General features: G+C 42.9%; 1 protein-coding gene across 3 annotated transcripts in view; it reads right to left on the reverse strand.

Moving 5' to 3' along the window:
• Nucleotides 1-14,129, reverse strand: part of ARHGAP26 (Rho GTPase activating protein 26) — a 478,823-nt gene that overhangs the window by 201,134 nt on the left and 263,560 nt on the right. For all 3 annotated transcript variants that reach the window (XM_060008623.1, XM_060008625.1, XM_060008624.1), the window contains exon 13: nt 2,241-2,306. In XM_060008623.1, the coding sequence (XP_059864606.1) occupies nt 2,241-2,306 (66 nt within the window). The remainder of the gene's footprint in view (nt 1-2,240; nt 2,307-14,129) is intronic.

Raw genomic sequence — 14,129 nt, forward strand, 5'->3', positions numbered from 1 at the left:
GTACGGGAAGTCTGTTCACCTCTGGTCACCACCAATATGTGTGTACATACACGCACTGCAGCAGGGAGACAACCCACTTCCTTCCAAGCATTTATGCAAAAATGGCATTTAACACACACGGTCCTCGATTCCTCTTTGTGCTAAATGAAAACTTCTCTAGCTGTTAAAATACATCATGTTCATCCTCATTTTAGAGGGGGAGGGGACGAGGAGGCAGAGGCTAAGAGACCAGACCAAGTGGTGACCCTCTTCTTCCTCTACTGCTTATTGCACATATTTTCTGGTTTTATATCAGAAAAAGTCATCCTCCTGAGCTATGCGTTTGCATTTATCACACAGATTCTGTGAAGGATTTTAAATGATTAGGTGGCCCTCTTGGTTTTGGCGGCTGAGAACTGAGAGACTAAGCGGTCAGCCCACCTCCGGCATGTACGTGAACTTCATCGTAGAGGGGAAGGGACTTCTGTTTTGAACTCATTTTTAGCTCCATTTTTATGCCTTTACCTTTGTTAAGCCTGTACCTCTGATTTCTCATTCTTTTCTTTTAAAATGATGAGCAAAAATCAACTGGCTGTTGAAAAATTACCTTAGTAATATACACTTAAAAAAATGTAGAAACTGCAGTTATGGAAAATAGACAAATCCATGAAAGGTAGTGAAAACCAGCAGAGACACCCACTGACAACCTGTGCAGGTATGATCTCTCCCCTCCCCGCTATCCCCAGAACCCGTTCAGAGTGGGCAGGCTGGTTCGTAACTTGCATTTTTCACTTGATATATAATAATGAAAATCTTGGATTTCAATAAATGTATTTCCACTGCATTTTTAGTGATTCAGTGTTTCACTGCATGCATGGAGCACACTGTTGATGTAACCAATTTTTGAGACATTTGGCCAGTTTTTGATTTTTTTACCTTAACACCATAGCATAAACATCTTTGTGGCTCAAGTTGGCCCATGACCTTATTTCCTCAAGATCAGTTCCCAGAAATCTCGCCTACTACTTTACATTCTCTGCCTATATTTTACGTATCTTTGCAAGCTACCTTAACTCTTCATTGAAGGAAGGTATAGCAGAAATAAGGAAACATCTATAAGAATGTTAGCACACATTAAAATAATTACCTAGGAAAGAATACTTTTTGACTAGATACCTAGGAATAGAACTTATAAGGGTATTTTTTTTTTCTTCCCCTCTACTCAGTGCTTCATAGCCTTTACAAACATGCTTATACTTCTGAACTGGCATATTTCTGTTTTAAAAGACAGAACTTCCTCAAACAAATAAAAAGGGCTGGAGGGTTGAGAGGCTGTAGAGTAAGTAAGATTCCCATCTTTGACAATGGTTCAAATCAAATCCAGTGGAAAGACAGTGATCAGCTTTTCTCTGCGTACAACAGACAGTGCATTCAAAGCTCGAAACTGCGGGAACTGAGGAATCCCCTCTGCGGCGATCTTTGCGGAGGGGATGGAGATCACGGGGATGAACCAGCTTCCCTGACCTCAAAGCGCTGTTCCTACGGACCCAGGAAAGGTCAGTGTTTGACAGGCAGGGCCTGACCACAGCACCACGGCAGGAAAACAGGGGCCTGACCCCTTCTCCCTACCCAGATAGTGCCCAGGGCAGGGTTCCTAACCTGGGGTCTACAGACCCCCAGTGGCCCACTAGAGAATTCAGGGTGTCTATCAACTTCCATAGGAAAACAACCACACCTTTATTTCCACTAATCTATAACTGAAATTAAACATTTCCTTCCACTGCAATATAAGCAACAAATCACAGCATTAGCAGTACCTGCAACTTGGTCAGAAACCACAGATATTTTCCGAACACGTTACCGTTGTTACAGATACCCTGAACTATCACTATTTCTGAATTATGCTAGTTATCAGACCCACCACTGTAACTGAAAGTGTTAGCAAAGAAACACATATATTATTATATCACAACCATGGTTTTAGTATTTTAACTGAATTTCAGTAACTGGATTCCTTATAATCCTATGTATTTGATAAGCATGCATTTAAAACAATCTTCTGATCAGCCGAAGAGGCTGACAACTAAATCAGTTGAGAGCCTCTGCACTACAGAGCAACAGGCCTTGTGGAAACACACCGCCAATGGCATTTGGAGAGTTAATGAGTCACTTGAAATTGGGAAACAGCAGGTAGCAGGTCTGCCACCTCACCAGATGTGTAACCTTCACTGAGAATAATGCCATCTGTTTAACTACTTTACCTCTGGTTTCCACAGCGTGGATGCATTTCCTGATGATGCTGAAGCCAATGCTGTCCAACTGTGCAGCTGAAAGAGGAAGAAAGGGGCAGTCAAGTTGCTAGCCGTGCACACCAACCCAGAATGACTCAGTCCCATGGTGTGGCCATGTAGCCTTTTCATTTTTTCCACTGAAAGTACAGGAATGATTCAAAATGTAAAACTGCTGGCATTCATGAGGAGCTTACCATATGCCAGGTACAGTGCTAAGTACCATTTTGCACATACTATCTCATTTAATCTTCATGGTAACTCTCTGCAAGGTTATCCTCTATTTACAGCTGACGCAACTGCAGCACAGTGATGAGCACTTTACTGAAGGAATAACTAAGCAAACTTTAACTTGTTTTGTTATTATCAGGAGCTGTAGGACTAACTGCTTGTTGGTCTCCTTCAAAAAGCATAAAGTAAATGCTCGATAAATGTCAGTAAGTGCTCCACAGAGCTCACCTTGTTTAATCCTAGCAAGTCCTCTAGGTTGAGTCCCAAATTACACATGAAGAAACTGAGATTTGGCAAAGCTAAATATCTTGACCAAAGTTGCAGAGTTAATATGTGGGAGACTTGTTCCAGAGCCTGTACAACCTTAACTGCCTTAAAAGTGACTGAAAAATAAAATAAAAGTAAACATTAAAATAAAAAGTGACTCTGAGTTAAAGAGAGGAATAAAATTCTGCTCAGATGGCTAGAAAAAAGGAAAAGTGACCAGGAGGAAAATCAAAATAGCCAAGGACAAAGAAGTTATCTAAGGAAAAAGCAATAAGGCAGAAGAGCCATCCTCTGTGTGGTAAATCAGCAGGCGGTGACAGGTTCTCCATCTGCTCCAAAACCCCCTAATGTCACTCAGAAAATAAATGGCAAATAGCAGCAACTTTTTCCACAGCATAGAACCAACTGCCCACTTGGCAACAGGGCTGGAAACCCACCAAAATTCATCCCCATGCTTTGGTTACCCAATGATTAGACGTGGGTGGTAATCTTCAAGAATGGGTTCATCTTTGACCTCCTTAGGACATCAGGACAAGACATTCTACAAACCAGTGTTCCAAGTGGAAAAGGGAATGGCAGAAAGGAGGAAGGTGAGTATTTATAAACATTTGTCATCATCCCAGGGCAAGAAATAAACTTGTAAAATATGAGAACTGAGCTGAACTTGAACTCAGCTTGGATCTAACCCAAATGGAATCTCTCCAATTCTTAATATATACGGGTGAATGTAGGTCCAATGAAGAAAATAATCCTTTAAAAAAATCACTGAAAATTCCCCAAATCAAATTAAAAAGGAATTCTAATTTCCCCAAACTTCTCTTCCCAAAGCGAATCAGCTCTTGCTCTTACATGTGTACTTATCACTTGGTGGTACTTATTAATAAATATACTTGGCCTCTAGGATGGTAAGTAAAGTACCAGACAGGGAGGAAAACAATGTTCTTCTTCCTGGAGACCACCTGCTATACAAACCATTGTTCTTATACCCTTAAAGCTATAAGGAGCCTACTAACTCAATCCCTTGCTTCTTCTAGTATGAACCAAGTGTTTACTCTGCAAATCGGTTGTATCAAGCTTTCTGACTCAGATCGAGATCACTCTTCCAAATGAAATTCAACTCATACCACAGACTTTTCCCAAATTTTATAACAAACTATAATACACAGCCTAAAAATCTGTTGGAATCTAGGCAAGATTTTTTTTAAATAACGACCTTATTGAGATATAATTCACATATTGTAAGGGTCACTCATTTAAAGCTTACAATTCATTAATTTCTAGTATATTTACAAATATATAGATCACCACTCTCTACATAACATTTTCATCATTCCCCCATGAAAAACCTCATACATGTTAGCAGTAACTCCCTATTTCCCCCACTCCCTCAGCTCCTAGAAACCACAAATCTACCTTCTGTCGCTATAGACTCGCCTACTCTGGACATTTCATATAAATGCAACCATATGATACACTGTCTTTTGTATCTAGTTTCTTTCACTTAGTATAATGTTTTCCAGATTCCTCTATGTTGTAGCATTAATACACTTCATTCCTTTTTATGACTAAATAATATTCCATTGTCTGGATATACCCCATTCCATTTACCCATTCATCAGCTGTTGGTTTCTGCTTTTTGCCTATTATGAATAATGCTACTAGAAACACCCACATACAAATCTTTGTGTGGACGTATATTTTCATTTCTCTTCAGTATGTACCCAGGAGTGGAAGTGCTAGGTTATATGGTAACTCTATGCTTAACTTTTTGAGGAAATGCCAAACCACCTTCTAAAGCACTGGACCATTTTACATTCCCACCAGCAACATATGAAGGTTCTCCACATCCTTGCCAACATCTGTTATTGTCTTTTTTATTACTGCCGTTCTGGTGCGTGTGAAATGGTACCTCATTGTGGTTTTGACTTGCATTTCCCTAATGACTAATGATGTTGGGCACCTTTTCATGTGTAGGGGAGAATTTTCATTCCTTTATACAACAGTCAGAACAGAGCCTACTGGCAAGTATTTGTTAGAGGGAAAATTACTTTCTATACTAAAGGAGGTTTCCCAAATGTCCATAATGTGATTCAATAGTCAGTTGAAGCCTTTTGGTTCTTCTTTTGAGATGTGCTTAAGAGGATCCTTGCATAGGAATGATAGTCAAAGAAGTTTGGGAGATTAAGAACTGCAGTTGTGGACAGTGCTCTGGGGAGCTGCTGAGACAGATTCCAAATTTGGAAATTTTAAGAGTAGGTTTGTGAACATGGTCTTGCTCTAGGCATTGATGAACTTCTGTTCTGGACAAAGAGTATTTTGCTTCCTTACCCTGTGAACGTGGGTAAAAGTTTTGAAAAACTGGAAATAACCTGGCAGCTGACAGTGATGACCCCAGTGGCCAGAAGATATGTGCTCATAAAGCCACCAGCCCAACCAGCAGAAGAAATACGGACAAAGCTAGATATAACCCTGTAGAGACAAATCAGTCCTTGACCTTTCCTCGTGGAACTGTGGGAAGCTGGATTCTTTTCTAGGTAAGTAACTGCTAATGGAAGAGAACACAATGGAACCTCCCAAGTATATCCAGAAAAAAACTAAATTCCACTAACCTACATTAACTACAATTACTTATTTTGGAAAATGGCAAAGCAACCCCCCGCGCTCCCCCCACAAATCTCTGAATAAATGTTCCTTCTTTGGTTTTCCCAACATTAGAAGTTCTCCATTTTGTTTTATACCAGCAAACCCCTTTTCTTGAAATAAATCTTACACAGATGCTACACATAAAGGCCTTCCACATTACACATGTAACAGTATTTATTAGTATATATTAGTTGTCTAAGTCCAAATACATATAACAAATTCACATACTGCAAAGTCAAATGCTAAGAGCGCAAGGTAACTCTATTAGCCTCTGATGTGTTCAAGTTGCGTACTGATAATGATTGCAGTTTTGTAAACAAAACTGTGTTAAGAAATGGAATTCATATCAAACAACAGTTCCCAATAAGGAACTCAGGAAATACAGTTTACCTATCATTATTCCAAATCTCTGAACTGGAACTGGTATAAATTATTACACTGCCCCCTGCACCAGCACTTCCCTGTATCTCTCTGTCTCTGGTACCCCTCCACCACACACGCACACAGGCACACGCACACGCCCACGCACGTACACAGGTTTGACTGCTACTCTCATCAACCTGAGTTTCCTGCTGATGTTATGATTAGGTTACTAATGATGAACAACTGTTTTCTCATTTATCATGTACCGAGTACCCCTGACGTGATAGGGACTACAGTGCATCCATACCCAGATCATTAGTCCTGATCTCTGTCCAGCAGGTACATAATCTAAGTTAATTGAGATCTCCTACTTGGAAAATCCAGTTTCCACTAAAAGGTTTAGAACGCCACCACCACCAAGCAGAGTTTGCTAATGACAGAAAAAGTCTGAGCAGCCCGCCAGATGGAAGCGGCTGTCCTTAATCCCTTCAAGCAGGTGATTCAGCTCTTTTACTGAGCCCAGGCTCAGAAAAGGTCAGGGATTTATTTGCAATTGCTGTATCCTTATAATCTCCAGAAATAATCTCTCATCAAATATCTACTTGCATTATTCCCTTAATTTGACTGCTGATGAATTGTTGCAGGGCCGGTGGCTCCCAGGCCTGACACCCACCGTCTGGCAGTTAAGGCTTGGACCAGCTTACCTTCCTGACTCGCCCTCGAGTTCACCTCTGCCCAGGTTTACGCACAGGGCAGGCCAAACAGTTGTCGTATAATGAATGTTCACAGAGCTCGCACCAAACACCCAGGCTGACCCACCAAGTTAGAAAAGGGTCATCCTCTTAAGTGTCATGTCAACTTTTGAAGCATTATTTGTCTGCTTTTAGAGAAAGGAAAGGGCCAGGGTCACACAAACCTATTTTCTCAAAGCTCTCTGGAGAACAGGAGGACATGAGACAGGTGGTTTGCCTCTCAGCCAACCTGGAGAATATTCGGGCTGAAGTGGGAGGAGGATGCCTGGCCGACCTTTGGGGTTTATGTTTATCATGCCCAGGGTACGCACTCAGACAGGAAGGAGGCAGGTTAAATTCAGGAACTGACTGTCTTACTGCAATGGGCTTAAAACAACAACATACTGTAAGGTTCAGTCAAATTGTTTAAAAGAAGGAAGCTGGTGGGCCAGGTACACACAGGATTTTAGCATAACCTTCAATGCCCTGTTCTGTAGCTTCTAGTACCTCACACTACCTCATCTGACACTGCCTGGCCTTAAAAAAAAAACAAAACAAACAAAAAAGCCCCAAAGAGGTATATGGGTGATGGTAGAGGGTGAGAACTCCAATGAAATCGTGAGCCTCACCCTCAGCACTCCCCTTCTTTCTCACCCCCCATATCCAAATGATCACCTCATTTTTACCTCCTACTGAGTCTCAATTGTATCTAGTTCTCTCTGCCTTCACCACACCCACCCTGGTCCTGGACCAGGTCCTGGTTATCTGCTACCAGGATGGTTACAAGGCCCTCCTAACTGGTCTCTTCACACCTCCTCTGGCTCCCTCCAAGCTGCCCTCCACCCCGCAGCACCCATGACCTTGACAAAACCAGACCACATCACCTCTCTGCTTAAACACTCAGTGACACCCCACTGCTCTTGGGACGATAACCCCAGCCCTTAACATGGCCCACACAGCCCTGCATGGTCTGGCCCCAGCCTCATCTCAGTCCCTCCCCTATGTCTCAGCATCCCAACCACACTGGCTTCCTCTCCGAGTATCCAACTGACCACGCTTTCTCCTCAGCCTTTGCACAAGCTGTGGATTTCACCTGGGAGCCCCTTGGCCCAAATAACTCAGAATTCTCAGGTCTCCCCCATCAAGTATCATCTCCTCAAAAAAGCCTCTCTGAGCCCTCCACCTGGATTAATGCCTCCATCATGCACTTGGATATAATGCCATCAACCTCTCTTTCAGAGTATGCAGCACAATTACAGGTTTACCTTTATTAGTATAATGCTGGGAATTCCCTGGCAGTCCAGTGGTTAGAACTCTGCGCTTTCACTGCCAAGTGCCCAGGTTCAATCCCTGGTTGGGGAACTAAGATCCCACAAGCTGCATGGTATGGCATGAATGAATGAATGAATGAATGAATGGTATGATCCCGCAAAATTGTCTGTCTACCAAACCAGATATGCGTTCATAAAGGCAATGGTCCATGTATAACTTTACTTATTTATTTTATTCACTACTATATCTCTGTCTTTCACTGTCCCCTATAGTGCTAGAAATGAAGTGGAAGCCTGTAACTTTTCATTTGGTGTAATTTTTCATTTTGGATGCAAGGATAGGTAAATTGGTGACTGAATGGCAGGAAGAGTTGCTGAGGGGCAGCGTCTTAGAGTCAAAATTACCTTTCAAACTTCAACTGATGTACACCCTATGAAAGTAGATGAGTTAGGTAAGCTTCTGGTCCTCAGCTAGTCCATCTTTTGTGAGGATACAGAGGTTAAATAAAGAAATGAATGGCTTAATCTAACCGCTTCCTTCCTTCCTGTATCAGTACAAAGAGGTATTACCACCAAGCAGTACAGCCCCAAGAATCAGTCCTAGAGAAGGGAAAAACGAAAGCTGTGCAAGCCAAGACATGGAATAGAAGAGATAAAACCAAGTTTAGGTTTCCTGGACACTCTGAGAAATCTTTTGCTTGCCCACTGAAGCATCACTAGCACTGTGCTGCGTGTGGTATGAAACTAGGCTGGCTACTTCTTTTCACGTCACACTAACTGAGCCATCTGAACAGTCAGACAGGCCTGAGCATGGAGAAAGCTCTAGAAGACAAGAGCATCCCCCCCTAGAATTTGGTGCTACCCACTCTTCAGGTCCAGGAGCGCCTATGCTAAAAATTACTGACCTGCTGTCGCCTATCTCCAAATCCTCAGTATTCACAACACCCAGAAACTAGGCAACAAGTGGCCAAATCACCAATTCTGAATAGAAGAGACCTTTCCATATCACAGGTTGACTGATGGACATGTAGTCTGAAAAAATGATGCTTTGGGATATGCCCAAAGTTACCCCATATGTGCATCCCAGAAATTCTAACAGACCTCAGACCTCTCCTCAAAAGGAGAGGAGCTGACCTACATGAATTAGATGGAATTACCACTTTGCTAAAGCTGGTATTTGACAAGTTTTTCCTAGTCTGAAAAACTTCCCTAGGAAATTTATTCAACTTTCCTTTGATCAAAAAACCACCTTTCAAGGGTTTTTTATGGGAGAAATGGAATTTGCTAGAAAGAAAAACAAGAGAACTGAGACGTAAAGGAAGTCACTGCTGTGCTTTTAATGTGGATGGATACAGGAGGTTGTCTGGAGTTGCTGAGGGCGGCCCACCATTTTATGGACAGTTCCCGGGGCATGTTCTCACCACAGAAATTTACTCAATTTCCCTACGTGATTTGCTCTTTAAAGCTCGGCCTGCCTCGCTCATTCTGAATTTAATCCATTTCAGCATCATTAAAAGCCATGAAGAAAAACACCCACATTGAATTCTCCCATCTGGAGAAGAGATTTCCAATTGGCTCACACACTCAGAGGGGCTCACACCCTTTCTCCTCAGCATGTGAAGCCCCAGAGTTGCCAGGGCTCCCTGGCTGTGGCCCCTGGAAAACCATCTTCATGAAGCTTCCAGTGGGCCCAGGAAAGGTGTGAGTTCTCTACTTTGGCAGTTACCCAGAGCCAGTTTTTAATCCCAGATCAGCTCCCCAATCCTGTGTCCCATCCCATTCCACTGCCAACTGCCCTATACTCTGCTCCCCAGCGAGGTACTCAGGGAATACGAATGAACTTTAATATTAACTGAAGTCACACAGACAGAAGTGGTATGTACTGGAAAAAGAACAATGAGCTCTAAAGCCAGACAGACCTGGCTTAGAATCCGGCCTCTGCCACCTCTGGCTGGATATGATCTTAGGCGAGAAGCTTCACCTTCCTTACCTGTGTGGTTGGGATAACTCGCAAAGGTCAAATGAAATGCACAGCAACTGAGACTTACTTGATATTCAAAAATGGTCATTAACAGTACTACAATATTAGGATGCAGTAACTACAGCACATCATAATATTTGAATCCAACTTTCCAGTTGACGAAAAACTCTTCATACCCAAGTTCATGTTAACCTTACAATAATCCCATGGGGTACCTATTATTACTATTCTTACTAATAACTTCTTGCTGTGTTTCCACACAAATTAAGTATGATGAAGGACAATACATTAGCGTTTATGGAATAAGTTAATAAATTATAGCTTACTTGATTTTTCCAGTATATCTGTTAAGTTTTTATGATGAGAAAAGCCAGGCTCATGATGTTAAAGTGGTACCAACAATGATGATGGCAGTAGTAACACTTACTGAGCACACAGCATTGCTCTGGGCGAAGCACTTAATTGCATCATATCATCATCATCACCATCCCTATTTTGTACCAGGAAACCTTGGCTCAAACAAGGCTAAGGAACTTCTACGTGATTACGGCGTTAGTGAGTGGTGGAACCAGGATTCTAACTTGGGCTGACTCCAGGGCTCATCCTCTTCTACTCCCTGCTCTTCCACTGAAGTTCACATAATTAGTCAGAAAAGGACTGGGGCTGGGGTCACATTTTCTGGATTCTGCCCTTTCTACTCCAGTAGCAGTTCCCAAATCTAGCAGACCACAGACTCAGGGGCATGCTTGTTGCAATGCAGATTCTGGGTGCCCTCCCAGAGGCTATGCTTCAGTAGGTGTGAGAATCACACGAGATAACACTGTACTGCACACCAAGCAATTAAAACTATTATCAGTAAAGACAGATACAAACGCTTACTGACTATTAATTAATGGGTAATATCTATTCCACAGTCCCCATCTGATAATAAGGATTCACCAGTGCTATGTACCTCAAAATGTAATGTTGGCTTGCGCCATTGGGGTATATGAAATGATTCTAAGTAGTTCACAAATAAATATTTGCGATAGTTATACACTTATTTTAATAAGCATTATAAATCTATTGGTTTATCACACAAAGCATGATATGTTTTTAAATAAATGTAGTCTAAAAAGAGTGAATTGATTTTAAAAAATAGTAAGTAAATAATATTACAGGTGGCATATGTATATGTTAAAAAAATAACGAAGGTGACAAACAACACATTTGGGAACTACTGTCCTAACTTGTACCACACACCACCTTCAACTTAGCTGAAAGGACAAGACGGGAGGGTACCACATTCTACCAGCAAGCTGTCCTATTTCAATAGTCATCCTTGATTCCTTGCTGTCTTTCACACCCCATATCCAATCTGTTAGCCAGTCCCATCAGTAATAACTTACACCTAGAATCCAACTACTTCTCACCATGTCCATTGCTAATACCTTGGTCCAAGCCACCATCATCTTCTGCCTGGACTGCTCCAATGGCCTCTCAACTGTTTCTCCTTTTGCCCCCTACAGTTTATTCTCTGCCGGCAGGCAGAATCATCTTTTAAAAATATACATTGGCTCATGTCACTCGCCTGATCACAACTCTCCAGGGACTTCTCATGACACTTACACCACAATCCTATCTCCTGACCACAGCCTCACATAGTCCAGCCTACCCGACCACTCTCCCTCTGGCCTCTGCCTTTCTAGTCACAAGGGTCCTTCCTGATACTCCTTGAACACTGCTAGTTCATCCCCTCCGCCGCGGGGGCCTTTGTACGTGCTGGTTCCTCTGCCAGCTCCTGACAGGCCACCCTCCCTCTGTTTGTTCAGGTTTCTCCTCAAATGTCACCTCTTGGGGGAGGCCTCCTCTGCTCCTGGTATCTAAAATAGCCACCTTTCAGGGGAGGGATGGACTGGGAGTTTGGGATGAGTAGATACAAACTATTACATATGGAATGAATGAACAACAAGGTCCTATTGTGTAGCACAGGGAACGATGCTCAATATCCTGGGATAAACCATAATGGAAAAGATTAAAAAAAGAATGTGTGTGTATATATATATATATATATATATACATATATATATATATATATATATATAAAACTGAGCCACTCTGCTGTACAGCAGAAATTAACACAACATTGTAAATCAAGTATACTTCAATTAAAAATAAATTTAAAATAAAATAAAATAGCCACCCTTCCCTTGTTACTCTCTATTCCTTTGCTCTTACTTCATGGCCCTTCTCTCCGCCTGGAAGCCTCCCTCTGTTTGCTTGCTTACTGTTTGCTGTCTGTTTCTCTCAACAAGGCAGATAAAGTCCCTGCCTGACAGCTTTACTGTAGCTTCAATACACATTTCCTGAATGAAGCAACAAATACAACCCACATTTTCACCAGCAGAGACACCAGAAATCAATAGGTAAAGAAGTCCTCACACTCTAGGAACATCAGTGGGGAGCCGCTGGCTGAACACTGGTACCTTCTAGAGTTCAGGGGCTCTGCAGGGGGAAGCACAAGACCAACAGGACTGACAGGGATCTCATTCATCCCCCGGCCTCTATGCATGAATGCCACCAATCAGAATTTTCTTCCCTAGCTAACCACCTACACAGGAACCTATCTTCTTTTTCATGGTTTCTGGGGACACACATAAAGAAAAAATAAGCTGAGAGGGACTGAGACTAAAGCAAGTAAAATAGGGAGCAGGAGGAGAGATGAAATCCCTGCCTGGCCTGGAATAAACCTGCCAGCTCTCAGCCTGAGTCAACGGAGGCTCGAAGACAGCTGTAAATTGTTCCAGTTCTCAGCCAGACACAGGCAGCCAAAGTGGCTGCGTCGGGCTCTTGCACAGTACAGGCTGAGGCCTGCAGATCAGCTTGGAGGGGTGGGGTAGGGAGGACTGTTTCCTTGTGGGCTTTTACATCTGCAATCTCCTAGTCCCCCTTAAAATTCCTAATCAGGATAGCAGCGAAGGAGCACAGCTTCACACAACCCTGGGTAATGCGAACCATCTTAATCAGGACCATTTGTCGCCTACCTGGGACTCTGGACATCTGAGAATGAATTACAGTCCAGTGGCCTCAATTCCTTTCTGCCTTGAGGCCTGGGTGGCTGTGCACTGATTTCTCAACCAATAGAGATCACCGCCAGCTTTCCAAAGGTGGAAGTGTTTCAAGTGGAAAACCAATTGCCTCTGTCCAGCTAGATCCCTTTCCGGCCTCTACCTAACCGTCCTCCCATCTTATCTGCCCTAGGAACAGTTTAGCTATTTTTTGATCACAACAAACTCTGAGGCAATAAAAGGCAGGGAAAGAGATCCATTCAGAATCTGAGGCCTAAGAACTGCACCTGGAGTCACCATGAAGTTGTATGACATGGGCATACATCACCTCTCTGACCCTTTTCCTCATCTCGAAGATCAGGCATGGTAGAAATCAAATAAAGCAATGTCTGTGAAGGCACTCTGAGGAACTCTCAGAGAAACTGTCCAGTGTCGGGCTTTCATAAAAATAGCCTCTGGTTTCAGATAACGATGATGTTATTGATAATAACAGCAGAGGGCAACATTTAATGACTGCTTAGAATACCAGGCACCACTGATTTAAGAATTTCCATTCTAATCCCACTGGATCCTCTCAACAAACCAATGATGTAGGCGGTAAAAGTATCCTCATTTTACAGATAAAGAAACCGAGGCCTGGAGAAATTAATTTCCCAAGGCCACACACTCAGCAGGCCACGAGGCTGGGATTCCAACGCATGCGTGTAATAATACTCTAGAGCCAAAGTTCCCAACCATTACTCACTGTTCCCCCACGCCCCTCCGCTGTGGGCAACAGTACTTGATAGCCTCCACTAAATCCTACATGTTGAATGGGAGTTGCACACTCTGAACACTGATTAGGGTCGGAAGGAATGATCTTGAGTAACCACAAGTTTGCACTTAGGATGAAGCCTCAGTTTTCTCATCTGAAAATGGGGTCAATACTACCATCTGTCTCATAGGGTTCTTACAAAGATCAAATAATATAATGTAGGTCAGACACTGAGCACGTTGCCCCCTACAGAGTATGTGCTAACGATAATGTTTACCATTAATGATATCATTAATCAAGAGCCTGCGCTTGGTGGCAGTGGGGAAAATCTTTCAGTCTCTGTCTCAACAGCCCTTACACTGGGCTTTAAGAGTTAAAGATGCCACCAGGGACCTGCTCACTGTTGCTTGGCTGAAGCCCAAACTGGGATGCCAAGGGGCAGCTGGCACCTGCCAGGCGCCTGGGCAGCCTGCTGTCTGTCCAGAGCCCACACCACTGAGCGGAAGGGGATGTTAGGCCACAGCAAGGTCACACACTGGCTGCATCTGTCAGCCTAAAGTTGGCTGAGGAGAGG

The sequence above is a fragment of the Delphinus delphis genome, chromosome 3, assembly GCF_949987515.2.
Source record: "Delphinus delphis chromosome 3, mDelDel1.2, whole genome shotgun sequence".
NCBI lineage: Eukaryota > Metazoa > Chordata > Mammalia > Artiodactyla > Delphinidae > Delphinus > Delphinus delphis.